This window comes from Oncorhynchus mykiss, chromosome 26 (assembly GCF_013265735.2).
Source record: "Oncorhynchus mykiss isolate Arlee chromosome 26, USDA_OmykA_1.1, whole genome shotgun sequence".
Classification (NCBI taxonomy): Eukaryota; Metazoa; Chordata; class Actinopteri; order Salmoniformes; family Salmonidae; genus Oncorhynchus; species Oncorhynchus mykiss.
In genome coordinates this window covers 8,838,898-8,858,278 of record NC_048590.1, presented here as the reverse complement: position 1 = coordinate 8,858,278, position 19,381 = coordinate 8,838,898, and the positions used below count along the sequence as shown (strand labels likewise).

The 19,381-nt window shown below is 47.5% G+C and overlaps 1 protein-coding gene across 3 annotated transcripts in view; it reads left to right on the top strand.

Annotated features, from left to right (window-relative positions):
• LOC118936605 (death-associated protein kinase 3-like) overlaps window positions 1-19,381 on the top strand; it is a 43,844-nt gene that overhangs the window by 11,772 nt on the left and 12,691 nt on the right. For all 3 annotated transcript variants that reach the window (XR_005039862.1, XM_036964332.1, XM_036964331.1), the window contains exons 5-7: window positions 7,688-7,817; window positions 15,116-15,191; window positions 15,688-15,840. Coding sequence is in view for 2 of the 3 variants with exons in the window: in XM_036964332.1 (XP_036820227.1) it covers window positions 7,688-7,817; window positions 15,116-15,191; window positions 15,688-15,840 (359 nt within the window). In the remaining variant the exon portion in view is untranslated. The remainder of the gene's footprint in view (window positions 1-7,687; window positions 7,818-15,115; window positions 15,192-15,687; window positions 15,841-19,381) is intronic.

Here is a 19,381-nt window from a genome sequence, read left to right as displayed (position 1 = left end):
GAGGGAGGAGGAGACGAAGGAGACGGGAGAGGGAGGAGGAGACGAAGGAGACGGGAGAGGGAGGAGGAGACGAAAGAGACGGGAGAGGGAGGAGGAGACGAAAGAGACGGGAGAGGGAGGAGGAGACGAAAGAGACGGGAGAGGGAGGAGGAGACGAAAGAGACGGGAGAGGGAGGAGGAGACGAAAGAGACGGGAGAGGGAGGAGGAGACGAAAGAGACGGGAGAGGGAGGAGGAGACGAAAGAGACGGGAGAGGGAGGAGGAGACGAAAGAGACAGGGGAGAGGCAGGAGGAGACGAAAGAGACAGGGGAGAGGGAGGAGGAGACGAAAGAGACAGGGGAGAGGGAGGAGGAGACAGGGGAGAGGGAGGAGGAGACGAAAGAGACGGGAGAGGGAGGAGGAGACGAAAGAGACGGGAGAGGGAGGAGGAGACGAAAGAGACGGGAGAGGGAGGAGGAGACGAAAGAGACGGGAGGAGGAGACGAAAGAGACGGGGGAGAGGGAGGAGGAGACGAAGGAGACGGGAGAGGGAGGAGGAGACGAAGGAGACGGGAGAGGGAGGAGGAGACGAAAGAGACGGGAGAGGGAGGAGGAGACGGAAGAGACGGGAGAGGGAGGAGGAGACGAAAGAGACAGGGGAGAAGGAGGAGGAGACGAAAGAGACAGGGGAGAGGGAGGAGGAGACGAAGGAGACGGGAGAGGGAGGAGGAGACGAAAGAGACGGGAGAGGGAGGAGGAGACGAAAGAGACGGGAGAGGGAGGAGGAGACGAAAGAGACGGGAGAGGGAGGAGGAGACGAAAGAGACAGGGGAGAGGGAGGAGGAGACGAAAGAAACAGGGGCGAGGGAGGAGGAGACGAAAGAGACAGGGGAGAGGCAGGAGGAGACGAAAGAGACAGGGGAGAGGGAGGAGGAGACGAAAGAGACGGGAGAGGGAGGAGGAGATGAAACAGACAGGGGAGAGGGAGGAGGAGACAGGGGAGACGGGAGAGGGAGGAGGAGACGAAAGAGACAGGGGAGAGGGAGGAGGAGACAGGGGAGAGGGAGGAGGAGATGAAAGAGACGGGAGAGGGAGGAGGAGACGAAAGAGACGGGAGAGGGAGGAGGAGACGAAAGAGACGGGAGAGGGAGGAGGAGACGAAAGAGACGGGAGAGGGAGGAGGAGACGAAAGAGACGGGGGAGGGAGGAGGAGACGAAAGAGACGGGGGAGAGGGAGGAGGAGACGAAAGAGACGGGGGAGAGGGAGGAGGAGACGAAAGAGACGGGGGAGAGGGAGGAGGAGAAAGGGGAGAGGGAGGAGGAGACAAAAGAGACAGGGGAGAGGGAGGAGGAGACAAGAGACAGGGGAGAGGGAGGAGGAGACAGGGGAGAGGGAGGAGGAGACAAAAGAGACAGGGGAGAGGGAGGAGGAGACAAAAGAGACAGGGGAGAGGGAGGAGGAGACAAAAGAGACAGGGGAGAGGGAGGAGGAGACGAAAGAGACAGGGGAGAGGGAGGAGGAGACAAAAGAGACGCGAGAGGGAGGAGGACACGAAAGAGACGGGAGAGGGAGGAGGAGACAAAAGAGACAGGGGAGAGGGAGGAGGAGACAAAAGAGACGGGAGAGGGAGGAGGAGACCAAAGAGACAGGGGAGAGGGAGGAGGAGACGAAAGAGACAGGGGAGAGGGAGGAGGAGACAAGAGACGGGAGAGGGAGGAGGAGACGAAAGAGACAGGGGAGAGGGAGGAGGAGACGAAAGAGACAGGGGAGAGGGAGGAGGAGACAAAAGAGACGCGAGAGGGAGGAGGAGACGAAAGAGACGCGAGAGGGAGGAGGAGACGAAAGAGACGTGAGAGGGAGGAGGAGACGAAAGAGACAGGAGAGGCAGGAGGAGACGAAAGAGACAGGGGAGAGGGAGGAGGAGACAAGAGACGGAGAGGGAGGAGGAGACGAAAGAGACAGGGGAGAGGGAGGAGGAGACGAAAGAGACAGGGGAGGGGGAGGAGGAGACAAAAGAGACGGGAGAGGGAGGAGGAGACGAAAGAGACGGGAGAGAGGGAGGAGAAGACGAAAGAGATGTGAGAGGGAGGAGGAGACGAAAGAGACAGGGGAGAGGGAAGAGGAGACAAAAGAGACAGGAGAAGGAGGAGGAGACGAAAGAGACGGGGGAGGGAAGGGGAGATGAAAGAGAGGGGATGGAGAGACAAAAGAGACAGGGGAGGGAGAGACAAAAGAGAGGGGAGGGACAGACAAAAGAGAGGGGAGGGACAGACAAAAGAGAGGGGAGGGACAGACAAAAGAGAGGGGAGGGAGAGACAAAAGAGACATGGGAGGGAGAGACAAAAGAGAGGGGAGGGAGAGACAAAAGAGAGGGAAGGGAGAGACAAAAGAGAGGGGAGGGAGAGACAAAAGAGAGGAGAGGGAGAGACAAAAGAGAGGAGAGGGAGAGATAAAAGAGAGGGGAGGGAGAGACAAAAGAGACATGGGAGGGAGAGACAAAAGAGAGGGGAGGGAGAGACAAAAGAGACATGGGAGGGAGAGACAAAAGAGAGGAGAGGGAGAGACAAAAGAGAGGGAAGGGAGAGACAAAAGAGACATGGGAGGGAGAGACAAAAGAGACAAGGGAGGGAGAGACAAAAGAGAGGGGAGGGAGAGACAAAAGAGAGGAGAGGGAGAGACAAAAGAGAGTGGAGGGAGAGACAAAAGAGAGGGGAGGGAGAGACAAAAGAGACGGTAGAGGGAGAGACAAAAGAGAGGGGAGGGAGAGACAAAAGAGAGGGAAGGGAGAGACAAAAGAGAGGGGAGGGAGAGACAAAAGAGAGGAGAGGGAGAGACAAAAGAGAGGAGAGGGAGAGATAAAAGAGAGGGGAGGGAGAGACAAAAGAGACATGGGAGGGAGAGACAAAAGAGAGGGGAGGGAGAGACAAAAGAGACATGGGAGGGAGAGACAAAAGAGAGGAGAGGGAGAGACAAAAGAGAGGGAAGGGAGAGACAAAAGAGACATGGGAGGGAGAGACAAAAGAGACAAGGGAGGGAGAGACAAAAGAGAGGGGAGGGAGAGACAAAAGAGAGGAGAGGGAGAGACAAAAGAGAGTGGAGGGAGAGACAAAAGAGAGGGGAGGGAGAGACAAAAGAGACGGTAGAGGGAGAGACAAAAGAGAGGGGAGGGAGAGACAAAAGAGACAGAGGAGGGAGGGGGAGAGAGAGAGGGGAGGGAGGAGGAGACGGGTGACATTTGGGATTCAGGCTGTACAGACTGAGATAAATATGAAGTCCAGGGGTACATAGGAAGGCTCCTTTTCACCACAGCCGGCTGGCAATGCCAAAGTCAGGAACACAGTACGGTCACGGTGATGGAAGATTTAAAAGGTGTCACCCAGAAGCAGGAAACAGGAGGAGAGGAGTAGCCCTGCAGAATAGGACAGGACATCCATTTAATGAGGCTGGACTACTCTTTCAACACGTGCTTAAGCCCTCTGACAGTGCACTTCTTTCATCCACGTTGGGTTGACAGGGTTTATCTGACGTTGGGTTTGTCAGGGTTTATCTGACGTTGGGTTGATAGGGTTTATCTGACGTTGGGTTTATCTGACGTTGGGTTAACAGGGTTTATCTGACGTTGGGTTGATAGGGTTTATCTGACGTTGGGTTTATCTGACGTTGGGTTTGACAGGGGTTTATCTGACGTTGGGTTAACAGGGTTTATCTGACGTTGGGTTGACAGGGTTTATCTGACGTTGGGTTGACAGGGTTTATCTGACGTTGGGTTGGACAGGGTTTATCTGACGTTGGATTGACAGGGTTTATCTGACGTTGGGGTTGACAGGGTTTATTTGACGTTGGGTTTGTCAGGGTTTATCTGACGTTGGGTTGATAGGGTTTATCTGACGTTGGGTATATCTGACGTTGGGTTGACAGGGTTTATCTGACGTTGGGTTGACAGGGTTTATCTGACGTTGGGTTGACAGGGTTTATCTGACGTTGGGTTGACAGGGTTTATCTGACGTTGGGTTGGACAGGGTTTATCTGACGTTGGGTTGACAGGGTTTATCTGACGTTGGGTTGACAGGGTTTATCTGACGTTAGGTTGACAGGATTTATCTGACGTTGGGTTGACGGGGGTTTATCTGACGTTGGGTTGACAGGGTTTATCTGACGTTGGGTATATCTGACGTTGGGTTGACAGGGTTTATCTGACGTTGGGTTTGACGGGTTTATCTGACGTTGGGTTGACAGGGTTTATCTGACGTTGGGTTGACAGGGTTTATCTGACGTTGGGTTGACAGGGTTTATCTGACGTTGGGTATATCTGACGTTGGGTTGACAGGGTTTATCTGACGTTGGGTTTGACGGGTTTATCTGACGTTGGGTTGACAGGGTTTATCTGACGTTGGGTTGACAGGGTTTATCTGACGTTGGGGTTGACAGGGTTTATCTGACGTTGGGTTGACAGGGTTTATCTGACGTTGGGTTGACAGGGTTTATCTGACGTTGGGTTGACAGGGTTTATCTGACGTTGGGGTTGACAGGGTTTATCTGACGTTGGGTTGACAGGGTTTATCTGACGTTGGGTTGACAGGGTTTATCTGACGTTGGGTTGACAGGGTTTATCTGACGTTGGGGTTGACAGGGTTTATCTGACGTTGGGGTTGACAGGGTTTATCTGACGTTGGGGTTGACAGGGTTTATCTGACGTTGGGGTTGACAGGGTTTATCTGACGTTGGGTTGACAGGGTTTATCTGACGTTGGGTTGACAGGGTTTATCTGACGTTGGGGTTGACAGGGTTTATCTGACGTTGGGGTTGACAGGGTTTATCTGACGTTGGGTTGACAGGGTTTATCTGACGTTGGGTTGACAGGGTTTATCTGACGTTGGGGTTGACAGGGTTTATCTGACGTTGGGGTTGACAGGGTTTATCTGACGTTGGGGTTGACAGGGTTTATCTGACGTGGGGTTGACAGGGTTTATCTGACGTTGGGTTGATAGGGTTTATCTGACGTTGGGTTGACAGGGTTTATCTGACGTTGGGTTGACAGGGTTTATCTGACGTTGGGTTGACAGGGTTTATCTGACGTTGGGTTGACAGGGTTTATCTGACGTTGGGTTGACAGGGTTTATCTGACGTTGGGGTTGACAGGGTTTATCTGACGTTGGGGTTGATAGGGTTTATCTGACGTTGGGGTTGACAGGGTTTATCTGACGTTGGGGTTGACAGGGTTTATCTGACGTTGGGGTTGACAGGGTTTATCTGACGTTGGGGTTGACAGGGTTTATCTGACGTTGGGTTGATAGGGTTTATCTGACGTTGGGGTTGACAGGGTTTATCTGACGTTGGGTTGACAGGGTTTATCTGACGTTGGGGTTGACAGGGTTTATCTGACGTTGGGTTGACAGGGTTTATCTGACGTTGGGTTGACAGGGTTTATCTGACGTTGGGTTGACAGGGTTTATCTGACGTTGGGGTTGACAGGGTTTATCTGACGTTGGGGTTGACAGGGTTTATCTGACGTTGGGTTGACAGGGTTTATCTGACGTTGGGTTTGACGGGTTTATCTGACGTTGGGTTGACAGGGTTTATCTGACGTTGGGGTTGACAGGGTTTATCTGACGTTGGGGTTGACAGGGTTTATCTGACGTTGGGGTTGACAGGGTTTATCTGACGTTGGGTTGACAGGGTTTATCTGACGTTGGGTTGACAGGGTTTATCTGACGTTGGGTTGACAGGGTTTATCTGACGTTGGGTTGACAGGGTTTATCTGACGTTGGGGTTGACAGGGTTTATCTGACGTTGGGTTGACAGGGTTTATCTGACGTTGGGGTTGACAGGGTTTATCTGACGTTGGGTTGACAGGGTTTATCTGACGTTGGGGTTGACAGGGTTTATCTGACGTTGGGGTTGACAGGGTTTATCTGACGTTGGGTTGACAGGGTTTATCTGACGTTGGGGTTGACAGGGTTTATCTGACGTGGGGTTGACAGGGTTTATCTGACGTTGGGTTGATAGGGTTTATCTGACGTTGGGTTGACAGGGTTTATCTGACGTTGGGTTGACAGGGTTTATCTGACGTTGGGTTGACAGGGTTTATCTGACGTTGGGTTGACAGGGTTTATCTGACGTTGGGTTGACAGGGTTTATCTGACGTTGGGGTTGACAGGGTTTATCTGACGTTGGGGTTGATAGGGTTTATCTGACGTTGGGTTGACAGGGTTTATCTGACGTTGGGTTGACAGGGTTTATCTGACGTTGGGTTGACAGGGTTTATCTGACGTTGGGGTTGACAGGGTTTATCTGACGTTGGGTTGACAGGGTTTATCTGACGTTGGGGTTGACAGGGTTTATCTGACGTTGGGTTGACAGGGTTTATCTGACGTTGGGGTTGACAGGGTTTATCTGACGTTGGGGTTGACAGGGTTTATCTGACGTTGGGTTGACAGGGTTTATCTGACGTTGGGGTTGACAGGGTTTATCTGACGTGGGGTTGACAGGGTTTATCTGACGTTGGGTTGATAGGGTTTATCTGACGTTGGGTTGACAGGGTTTATCTGACGTTGGGTTGACAGGGTTTATCTGACGTTGGGTTGACAGGGTTTATCTGACGTTGGGTTGACAGGGTTTATCTGACGTTGGGTTGACAGGGTTTATCTGACGTTGGGGTTGACAGGGTTTATCTGACGTTGGGGTTGATAGGGTTTATCTGACGTTGGGGTTGACAGGGTTTATCTGACGTTGGGGTTGACAGGGTTTATCTGACGTTGGGGTTGACAGGGTTTATCTGACGTTGGGGTTGACAGGGTTTATCTGACGTTGGGTTGATAGGGTTTATCTGACGTTGGGGTTGACAGGGTTTATCTGACGTTGGGTTGACAGGGTTTATCTGACGTTGGGGTTGACAGGGTTTATCTGACGTTGGGTTGACAGGGTTTATCTGACGTTGGGTTGACAGGGTTTATCTGACGTTGGGTTGACAGGGTTTATCTGACGTTGGGGTTGACAGGGTTTATCTGACGTTGGGGTTGACAGGGTTTATCTGACGTTGGGTTGACAGGGTTTATCTGACGTTGGGTTTGACGGGTTTATCTGACGTTGGGTTGACAGGGTTTATCTGACGTTGGGGTTGACAGGGTTTATCTGACGTTGGGGTTGACAGGGTTTATCTGACGTTGGGGTTGACAGGGTTTATCTGACGTTGGGTTGACAGGGTTTATCTGACGTTGGGTTGACAGGGTTTATCTGACGTTGGGTTGACAGGGTTTATCTGACGTTGGGTTGACAGGGTTTATCTGACGTTGGGGTTGACAGGGTTTATCTGACGTTGGGTTGACAGGGTTTATCTGACGTTGGGGTTGACAGGGTTTATCTGACGTTGGGTTGACAGGGTTTATCTGACGTTGGGGTTGACAGGGTTTATCTGACGTTGGGGTTGACAGGGTTTATCTGACGTTGGGGTTGACAGGGTTTATCTGACGTTGGGTTGACAGGGTTTATCTGACGTTGGGTTGGACAGGGTTTATCTGACGTTGGGTTGACAGGGTTTATCTGACGTTGGGTTGACAGGGTTTATCTGACGTTGGGTTGACAGGGTTTATTTTCTGATATTTTTTAACCTGAGGAGACAGGACTGGAACAGACCCAGTAAACTCATGCCCACTAATGATCAGAAATGCTCTCTCAGCAAATCCCTTCACTCTCTTTCTGTTTTTCAGCCTGAAAACATCATGCTGTTGGACAAGAACGTGCCATTGCCAAGGATCAAACTAATCGATTTCGGACTCGCTCACAAAATCGAGGCGGGGGCAGAGTTTAAAAACATTTTTGGGACTCCTGAATTTGTGGGTAAGTTTAAAAAATATATATTTTCCTTTATTTAACTAGGCAAGTTAGTTAAGAACAAATTCTTATTTTCAATGACGGCCTCGGAACAGTGGTTTAACTGCCTGTTCAGGGGCAGAACGATGCCATAAGTAGACTACCACACATGAAAATGAATAACTACATTATCAATGTCAAATCAAATATTAGTCACATGTGCCCGAATACAACCGGTGTAGACCTTACAGTGAAATGCTGAATACCACAGGTGTAGTAGACCTTACAGTGAAATGCTGAATACCACAGGTGTAGTAGACCTTACAGTGAAATGCTGAATACAACAGGTGTAGTAGACCTTACAGTGAAATGCTGAATACAACAGGTGTAGTAGACCTGACAGTGAAATGATGAATACAACAGGTGTAGTAGACCTTACAGTGAAATGCTGAATACAACAGGTGTAGTAGACCTCACAGTGAAATGTTGAATACAACAGGTGTAGTAGACCTCACAGTGAAATGCTGAATACAACAGGTGTAGTAGACCTCACAGTGAAATGCTGAATACAACAGGTGTAGTAGACCTCACAGTGAAATGCTGAATACAACAGGTGTAGTAGACCTCACAGTGAAATGCTGAATACAACAGGTGTAGTAGACCTCACAGTGAAATGCTGAATACAACAGGTGTAGTAGACCTTACAGTGAAATGCTGAATACAACAGTTGTAGTAGACCTTACAGTGAAATGCTGAATACAACAGGTGTAGTAGACCGTACAGTGAAATGCTGAATACAACAGGTGTAGTAGACCTCACAGTGAAATGCTGAATACAACAGGTGTAGTAGACCTTACAGTGAAATGCTGAATACAACAGGTGTAGTAGACCTTACAGTGAAATGATAAATACAACAGGTGTAGTAGACCTTACAGTGAAATGCTGAATACAACAGGTGTAGTAGACCTCACAGTGAAATGCTGAATACAACAGGTGTAGTAGACCTTACAGTGAAATGCTGAATACAACAGGTGTAGTAGACCTCACAGTGAAATGCTGAATACAACAGGTGTAGTAGACCTTACAGTGAAATGCTGAATACAACAGGTGTAGTAGACCTTACAGTGAAATGCTGAATACAACAGGTGTAGTAGACCTCACAGTGAAATGCTGAATACAACAGGTGTAGTAGACCTTACAGTGAAATGCTGAATACAACAGGTGTAGTAGACCTTACAGTGAAATGCTGAATACAACAGGTGTAGTAGACCTTACAGTGAAATGCTGAATACAACAGGTGTAGTAGACCTTACAGTGAAATGCTGAATACAACAGGTGTAGTAGACCTTACAGTGAAATGCTGAATACAACAGGTGTAGTAGACCTTACAGTGAAATGCTGAATACAACAGGTGTAGTAGACCTTACAGTGAAATGCTGAATACAACAGGTGTAGTAGACCTTACAGTGAAATGATGAATACAACAGGTGTAGTAGACCTTACAGTGAAATGCTGAATACAACAGGTGTAGTAGACCTCACAGTGAAATGATGAATAAAACAGGTGTAGTAGACCTTACAGTGAAATGATGAATACAACAGGTGTAGTAGACCTTACAGTGAAATGCTGAATACAACAGGTGTAGTAGACCTCACAGTGAAATGCTGAATACAACAGGTGTAGTAGACCTTACAGTGAAATGCTGAATACAACAGGTGTAGTAGACCTTACAGTGAAATGCTGAATACAACAGGTGTAGTAGACCTTACAGTGAAATGCTGAATACAACAGGTGTAGTAGACCTTACAGTGAAATGCTGAATACAACAGGTGTAGTAGACCTTACAGTGAAATGTTGAATACAACAGGTGTAGTAGACCTTACAGTGAAATGCTGAATACAACAGGTGTAGTAGACCTCACAGTGAAATGCTGAATACAACAGGTGTAGTAGACCTCACAGTGAAATGCTGAATACAACAGGTGTAGTAGACCTTACAGTGAAATGTTGAATACAACAGGTGTAGTAGACCTCACAGTGAAATGCTGAATACAACAGGTGTAGTAGACCTTACAGTGAAATGCTGAATACAACAGGTGTAGTAGACCTTACAGTGAAATGCTGAATACAACAGGTGTAGTAGACCTCACAGTGAAATGCTGAATACAACAGGTGTAGTAGACCTCACAGTGAAATGTTTACTTACAAGCCATTTAACCAACAATGCAGTTCAAGAAATTAGAGTTAAGAAGATATTTACAAAATAAACTAAAGTGAAAAATACAATAAAATAAAAAAAGTAACACACTAAAATAACAATACCGAGGCTATATACTGACGTGAGTGATACGAGGTGGTAATCATTTAGGCAGGTTACCTTCACAGGGACTATGGTGGTCTGCTTGAAACATGTACCAGTCAAATGTTTGGACACACCGGCTCCTTCAAGGGGTTTTCCTTTATTTGTACCATTTTTATACATTGTAGAATAATAGTGAAGACATCAAAACTATGAATTAACACATATGAAATAATTTAGTAACCCAAAAAAAGTGTTTAAAAAAAAAAAATTGGAAATATTTTTTATATTTTTAGATTCTTCAAAGTTGCCATCCTTTGCCTTGATTACAGCTTTGTACACTCTTGGCATTCTTTCAACCAGCTTGACCTGGAATGCTTTTCCAACAGTCTTGAAGGAGTTCCCACATATGCTGAGCACTTGTTGCCTCTTTTTCCTTCACTCTGCGGTCAAACTCATTCCAAACCATCTCAATTGGGTTGAGGTCGGGTGATTGTGGAGGCCAGGTCATCTGATGCAGTACTCCATCACTCTCCTTCCCACTTCGGCTATGGAGAGCTTGATCACACAGTCATCCGGAACAGCTTGTGCTCTCATGCATGCTTCAGTGTTGCTTGCCTCGAAGCGAGCATAAAAGGCATTTAGCTTGTCTGGTAGGCTCGTGTCACTTGGCAGCTCGCGGCTGGGTTTCTCTTTGTAATAGTTTGCAAGCCCTGCCACATCCGACGAGCGTCAGAGCCGGTGTAGTAGGATTCAATCTGAGTCCTGTATTGATGCTTTGCCCGTTTAGCAGGATTTCTTAGGATTAGTGTCCCACTCTAGCCTTTAGCTCGATGCAGATGTTGCCTGTAATCCATGGCATCTGGTTGGAATATGTATGTACGGTCACTGTGGGGACGACGATGCACTTATTGATGAAGCCGGTTACTGAGGTTACTCCTCAATGCCAAGGGATGAATCCTGGAACATATTCCAGTCTGTGCTGCAAAACAGTCCTGTAGCGTAGCATCCACGTCATCTGACCACTTCCGTATTGAGCGAGTCACTTGTACTTCCTGCTTTAGTTTTTGCTAGAAAGCAGGAATCAGGAGGATAGAATTATGGTCGGATTTACCAAATGGAGGGCGAGGGAGAGCTTTGTACATGTTTCTGTGTGTGGAGTAAAGGTGGTCTAGAGTTTTTTCCCTCAGGTTGCACGTGACATGCTGGTAGAAATGAGGTAAAACAGATTTAAGTTTGCCAGCATTAAAGTCCCCGGTCACTAGGAGTGTCGCTTTTCGATGAGCATTTTCTTGTTTGCTTATTACACAGCTCGTTGAGTGCGGTCTTAGTGCCAGCATCGGTTTGTGGTGGTAAATAGACAGCTACGAATAATACAGATGAGAACTCTCTTGGTAGATAGTGTGGTCTACAGCTTATCACGAGGTACTCTACCTCAGGCGAGCATAACCTTGAGACTTCTTTAATGTTAGACATCGCACACCAGCTGTTATTGGCAAATAGACCCCCCCCCCCCCCCAAATAGACCCCCCCCCCCCCCCGCCTCTCGTCTTGCTCTGTCTGGCCAAAACCCAGCCAGCTCTATATTATCCGTGTCGTCGTTCAGCCACGACTCGGTGAAACATAAGATATTACAGTTCCTGATGTTCCGTTGGTAGGATAATCTTAATCGTAGATCATCCAGTTTATTCTCCAGTGACTGCACGTTGCCCAGTAGAACAGATGGTAGTGGTGGTTTACTCACTCGCCTACGAATTCTCCCAAAGCACCCCGACCTCCGGCCCCTTTTCTTAACGCGAATGACGGGGATTCGAGCCTGGTCTCGAGAAAGCAGTGTATCCTTCGCTTCGGGGACTTGTTAAAGAAAAAAAACATCTTTGTCCAGTTCGAGGTGTTCATGAGACCGTGTTGATGTGTTGATGTGTCCATGTGTTGATGTGTCCATGTGTTGATGTGTCCATGTGTTGATGTGTTGATGTGTCCATGTGTTGATGTGTCCATGTGTTGATGTGTCCATGTGTTGATGTGTCCATGTGTTGATGTGTTGATGTGTCCATGTGTTGATGTGTCCATGTGTTGATGTGTCCATGTGTTGATGTGTTGATGTGTCCATGTGTTGATGTGTCCATGTGTTGATGTGTTGATGTGTTGATGTGTTGATGTGTTGATGTGTCCATGTGTTGATGTGTTGATGTGTTGATGTGTCCATGTGTTGATGTGTCCATGTGTTGATGTGTTGATGTGTTGATGTGTTGATGTGTCCATGTGTTGATGTGTTGATGTGTTCATGTGTTCATGTGTTGATGTGTTGATGTGTTCATGTGTTGATGTGTTGATGTGTCCATGTGTTGATGTGTTGATGTGTCCATGTGTTGATGTGTTGATGTGTCCATGTGTTGATGTGTTGATGTGTTCATGTGTTGATGTGTTGATGTGTTCATGTGTTGATGTGTTGATGTGTCCATGTGTTGATGTGTTGATGTGTTGATGTGTCCATGTGTTCATGTGTTGATGTGTTGATGTGTTGATGTGTTGATGTGTCCATGTGTTGATGTGTTGATGTGTCCATGTGTTGATGTGTTCATGTGTTGATGTGTTGATGTGTCCATGTGTTGATGTGTTGATGTGTTGATGTGTCCATGTGTTGATGTGTCCATGTCTTGATGTGTTGATGTGTTGATGTGTTGATGTGTTGATGTGTCCATGTGTTGATGTGTTGATGTGTCCATGTGTTGATGTGTTCATGTGTTGATGTGTTGATGTGTCCATGTGTTGATGTGTTGATGTGTCCATGTGTTGATGTGTCCATGTGTTGATGTGTCCATGTGTTGATGTGTTGATGTGTCCATGTCTTGATGTGTTGATGTGTTGATGTGTCCATGTGTTGATGTGTTGATGTGTTGATGTGTCCATGTGTTGATGTGTTGATGTGTTGATGTGTCCATGTGTTGATGTGTTGATGTGTCCATGTGTTGATGTGTCCATGTCTTGATGTGTTGATGTGTTGATGTGTTGATGTGTCCATGTGTTGATGTGTCCATGTGTTGATGTGTCCATGTGTTGATGTGTTGATGTGTCCATGTGTCCATGTGTTGATGTGTTGATGTGTTGATGTGTCCATGTGTTGATGTGTTGATGTGTTGATGTGTCCATGTGTTGATGTGTTGATGTGTTGATGTGTCCATGTGTTGATGTGTCCATGTGTTGATGTGTCCATGTGTTGATGTGTCCATGTGTCCATGTGTTGATGTGTCCATGTGTTGATGTGTTGATGTGTCCATGTGTTGATGTGTTGATGTGTCCATGTGTTGATGTGTCCATGTGTTGATGTGTTCATGTGTTGATGTGTTGATGTGTTGATGTGTCCATGTGTTGATGTGTCCATGTGTTGATGTGTTGATGTGTTGATGTGTTGATGTGTCCATGTGTTGATGTGTCCATGTGTTGATGTGTCCATGTGTTGATGTGTTGATGTGTCCATGTGTTGATGTGTTGATGTGTCCATGTGTTGATGTGTTGATGTGTTGATGTGTTGATGTGTTGATGTGTCCATGTGTTGATGTGTTGATGTGTCCATGTGTTGATGTGTTGATGTGTCCATGTGTTGATGTGTTGATGTGTTGATGTGTTGATGTGTCCATGTGTTGATGTGTCCATGTGTTGATGTGTTGATGTGTCCATGTGTTGATGTGTTGATGTGTCCATGTGTTGATGTGTTGATGTGTCCATGTGTTGATGTGTCCATGTGTTGATGTGTCCATGTGTTGATGTGTTGATGTGTTGATGTGTCCATGTGTTGATGTGTTGATGTGTCCATGTGTTGATGTGTCCATGTGTTGATGTGTTGATGTGTCCATGTGTTGATGTGTTCATGTGTTGATGTGTTGATGTGTTGATGTGTTGATGTGTCCATGTGTTGATGTGTTCAATGTGTTTATGAGACCCTGACAAATCTCAGGTATTAACAGGAAATGCATTGTTTTGATGTAAATACTACGTTCTATCATTCATTCAGTCTTCTAGTGACCTTCTGTCTGTTATGGACACATTCAGTCTTCTAGTGACCTTCTGTCTGTTATGGACACATTCAGTCTTCTAGTGACCTTCTGTCTGTTATGGACACATTCAGTCTTCTAGTGACCTTCTGTCTGTTATGGACACATTCAGTCTTCTAGTGACCTTCTGTCTGTTATGGACACATTCAGTCTTCTAGTGACCTTCTGTCTGTTATGGACACATTCAGTCTTCTAGTGACCTTCTGTCTGTTATGGACACATTCAGTCTTCTAGTGACCTTCTGTCTGTTATTGACACATTCCGTCTTCTAGTGACCTTCTGTCTGTTATGGACACATTCAGTCTTCTAGTGACCTTCTGTCTGTTATGGACACATTCAGTCTTCTAGTGACCTTCTGTCTGTTATGGACACATTCAGTCTTCTAGTGACCTTCTGTCTGTTATGGACACATTCAGTCTTCTAGTGACCTTCTGTCTGTTATGGACACATTCAGTCTTCTAGTGACCTTCTGTCTGTTATGGACACATTCAGTCTTCTAGTGACCTTCTGTCTGTTATGGACACATTCAGTCTTCTAGTGACCTTCTGTCTGTTATGGACACATTCAGTCTTCTAGTGACCTTCTGTCTGTTATGGACACATTCAGTCTTCTAGTGACCTTCTGTCTGTTATGGACACATTCAAGATAATAATAGAAAATACACTGTTTTGATCCACTTCCCTTTTCTATTTCTGATGCATTTAGTGCAGTGTTCTGCTGATTGGTCAACCTGTCTGTTTCAGCCCCAGAGATAGTGATGCATTTAGTGCAGTGTTCTGCTGATTGGTCAACCTGTCTGTTTCAGCCCCAGAGATAGTGATGCATTTAGTGCAGTGTTCTGCTGATTGGTCAACCTGTCTGTTTCAGCCCCAGAGATAGTGATGCATTTAGTGCAGTGTTCTGCTGATTGGTCAACCTGTCTGTTTCAGCCCCAGAGATAGTGATGCTGATTGGTCAACCTGTCTGTTTCAGCCCCAGAGATAGTGAACTACGAACCGCTGGGACTGGAGGCAGATATGTGGAGTATAGGAGTCATCACCTACATCCTGTGAGTTTAGGTTCATCACGACATGAAGCATGAACCACACTACACATGAACCCTTATTAGGGAGTTCAACACAACATGAAGCATGAACCACACTACACATGAACCCTTCTTGGGAGTTCAACATGAAGCATGAACCACACTACACATGAACCCTTCTTAGGAATAAGAAAATACAAAATAGGGGACACAATAACCCGACGCGCACCAGTCAAACACATGTGCACATGCACTTACAATAAACATGTGTGGAACAGAGGGTTAAATACACAACACATAATGAGGGAAATGAAAAAACAGGTGTGTGGGAAAACAAGACAAAACAAATGGAAAATGAAAAAAATGGATCTGCGACGTCGACCGGCCGAACAGCGCCCGAACAAGGAGAGGCATCGACTTCGGTAGAAGTCGTGACATGTAAACAGGGATGGTGTAGGTGAAACACATGCAATGTTCCTAACGCTCCTCCTGTTCTGGCCTTGTTGTCGTTGTGTTCCAGGCTGAGTGGAGCGTCTCCCTTCCTGGGAGAGACTAAACAGGACACGCTGGCCAACATCTCAGCCATGAACTACGAGTTCGACGAGGAGTTCTTCTGTAGAACCAGTGAACTGGCCAAAAGCTTCATACGGCAGCTACTGGAGAGAGACAAGATGTAAGGAGTGATTAGAGGTCAGGGGTCAGCTGGCTAATATGACAGCTACTGGAGAGAGACAAGATATAAGGAGGGGTTAGAGGTCAGGGGTTAGGGGTCAGCTGGCTAATATGACAGCTGCTGGAGAGAGACAAGATGTAAGGAGGGATTAGAGATCAGGGGTTAGGGGTCAGCTGGCTAATATGACAGCTACTGGAGAGAGGCTAGATGTAAGGAGCGGTTAGAGGTCAGGGGTTAGGGGTCAGGGTCAGCTGGCTAATATGACAGCTGCTGGAGAGAGACAAGATGTAAGGAGGGATTAGAGGTCAGGGGTTAGGGGTCAGCTGGCTAATATGACAGCTACTGGAGAGAGACAAGATGTAAGGAGGGGTTAGAGGTCAGGGGTTAGGGGTCAGCTGGCTAATATGACAGCTGCTGGAGAGAGGCTAGATGTAAGGAGGGATTAGAGATCAGGGGTCAGGGGTCAGCTGGCTAATATGACAGCTACTGGAGAGAGGCTAGATGTAAAGAGGGATTAGAGGTCAGGGGTCAGCTGGCTAATGTGACAGCTACTGGAGAGAGACAAGATGTAAGGAGGGATTAGAGGTCAGGGGTCAGTGGTCAGCTGGCTAATATGACAGCTACTGGAGAGAGGCTATATGTAAGGAGGGATTAGAGGTCAGGGGTCAGGGGTCAGCTGGCTAATGTGACAGCTACTGGAGAGAGGCTAGATGTAAGGAGGGATTGGAGGTTGGGGGTTAGGGGTCAGGGTCAGCTGGCTAATATGACAGCTGCTGGAGAGAGGCTAGATGTAAGGAGGGATTAGAGGTCAGGGGTCAGCTGGCTAATGTGACAGCTACTGGAGAGAGACAAGATGTAAGGAGGGATTAGAGGTCAGGGGTCAGTGGTCAGCTGGCTAATATGACAGCTACTGGAGAGAGGCTATATGTAAAGAGGGATTAGAGGTCAGGGGTCAGCTGGCTAATATTACAGCTACTGGAGAGAGACAAGATGTAAGGAGGGATTAGAGGTCAGGGGTTAGGGGTCAGCTGGCTAATATGACAGCTGCTGGAGAGAGACAAGATGTAAGGAGGGATTAGAGGTCAGGGGTTAGGGGTCAGGGTCAGCTGGCTAATATGACAGCTGCTGGAGAGAGACAAGATGTAAGGAGGGATTAGAGGTCAGGGGTTAGGGGTCAGGGTCAGCTGGCTAATATGACAGCTGCTGGAGAGAGACAAAATGTAAGGGGGGATTAGAGGTCAGGGGTTAGGGGTCAGCTGGCTAATATGACAGCTACTGGAGAGAGACAAGATGTAAGGAGGGATTAGAGGTCAGGGGTTAGGGGTCAGCTGGCTAATATGACAGCTGCTGGAGAGAGGCTAGATGTAAGGAGGGATTGGAGGTCGGGGGTTAGGGGTCAGGGTCAGCTGGCTAATATGACAGCTGCTGGAGAGAGACAAGATGTAAGGAGGGATTAGAGGTCAGGGGTTAGGGGTCAGCTGGCTAATATGACAACTGCTGGAGAGAGGCTAGATGTAAGGAGGGATTAGAGGTCAGGGGTTAGGGGTCAACTGGCTAATATGACAGCTGCTGGAGAGAGACAAGATGTAAAGAGGGATTAGAGGTCAGCGGTTAGGGGTCAGGGTCAGCCGGCTAATATGACAGCTGCTGGAGAGAGACAAAATGTAAGGAGGGATTAGAGGTCAGGGATTAGGGGTCAGCTGGCTCATATGACAGCTGCTGGAGAGAGACAAGATGTAAGGAGGGATTAGAGGTCAGGGTCAGCTGGCTAATATGACAGCTACTGGAGAGAGACAAGATGTAAGGAGGGATTAGAGGTCAGGGGTTAGGGGTTAGGGGTCAGGGTCAGCTGGCTAATATGACAGCTACTGGAGAGAGGCTAGATGTTAGGAGAGTTTGGAGGTCGGGGGTTAGGGGTCAGGGTCAGCTGGCTAATATGACAGCTGCTGGAGAGAGAGTTGATGTAAGGAGAGATTGGAGATCGGGGGTTAGGGGTCAGGGGTGAGGTGGAGAGGGTGAGGAGGAGAGGAGTTAGAGGTGAGGAGTCTGGGTTGAGGAGAGGGGTCAAAGATGAAGGGTCCGGGCTGTGGTGAGGAGGAGAGGAGTCAGAGGTGAGGGGTCAGGGGTGAGGAGGAGAGTGGTCAGAGGTAAGAGGTCAGAGATACGGGGTCTGGGTTGAGTTGAGGAGGAGAGGGGTCCGGGGTGAGGGGTCAGAGGTGAGGGGTCAGATGTGACGGGTCAGAGGTGAGAGATCTGGGGTCAGAGATGAGGGGTCAGAGGTGAGGTGGAGCTGGACAAGAAGTGAGGTTTGGGGTTTGAACCTGTGCCAAAAGACTGTTAGACCACTGAGCTAAAGCCTAGACAATATCTATGGAAACTAACACTAGTCTTCCTGGCTCAGGGAAGGTCAAAGGATGTATTGTGTTTCTACATCACATTGTAGAACGGCTGTATAGAAACATGTATTTACACACTTTTGAGACCATGCGGTTTGTTTACGTTACTCTGCATGCCTCTACACAGTACACACTCTCTCTTGATGGCAGTAACGCTGAACGATCTGTGAACAAGGTCAAAACAGACGACACTGTCACAGTCTAAAATCAAGTTCCTGACATCCTCCTGTTCTGTGTGGTCCCCTTTGTGAGGACATAAATTACGTTCGGAAAGTATTCAGACCCTTTAACTTTTCCCACATTTTGTTTACGTTACAGTCCTATTCTAAAATTAATAAAAAAAATATTTGACCTCCTCCATCTACGCACAAGACCCCATAACGACAAAGCGAAAACAGGTTTTTGTCATTTCCATAAGCATTCAGACCCCTATGAGACTCGAAATTGAGCTCAGGTGCATCCTGTTACCATTGATCATCCTTGAGATGTTTCTACAACTTGATTGGAGTCCATCTGTGGTAAATTCAATTGATTGGACATGATTTGGAAAGGCCCTCACACCTGTATATATAAGGTCCCACAGTTGACAGTGCATGTCAGAGCAAAAACCAAGCCATGAGGTCGAAGGAATTGTCTGTAGAGCTCCGAGACAGGATTGTGTCGAGACACAGATCTGGGGAAGGGTACAACAATCTTCTGCAGCATTGAAGGTCCCAAGAACACAGCTGGCCTCCATCATTCTTAAATGGAAGAAGTTTGGAACCACCAAGATTCTTCCTAGAGCTGGCCGCCTGGCCAAACTGAGCAATCAGTGGAGAAGGGCCTTGGTCAGGGAGGTGACCAAGAACCTGATGGTCACTCTGACAGAGTTCCAGAGTCCCTCTGTGGAGAACCTTCCAGAAGGACAACTATTTCTGCAGTACTCCACCAATCAGGCCTTTATGGTAGAGTGGCCAGACGGAAGCCACTCCTCAGTAAAAGGCACATGACAGTCTGCTTGGAGTTTGCCAAAAGGCACCTAAAGACTCTGCCCATAAGAAACAAGATTCTCTGGTCTGATGAAACGAAGATTGAACTCTGAATGTTAAGCATCACGTCTGGAGGCAACCTGGCACCATCCCTACGGTGAAGCATGGTGGTGGCAG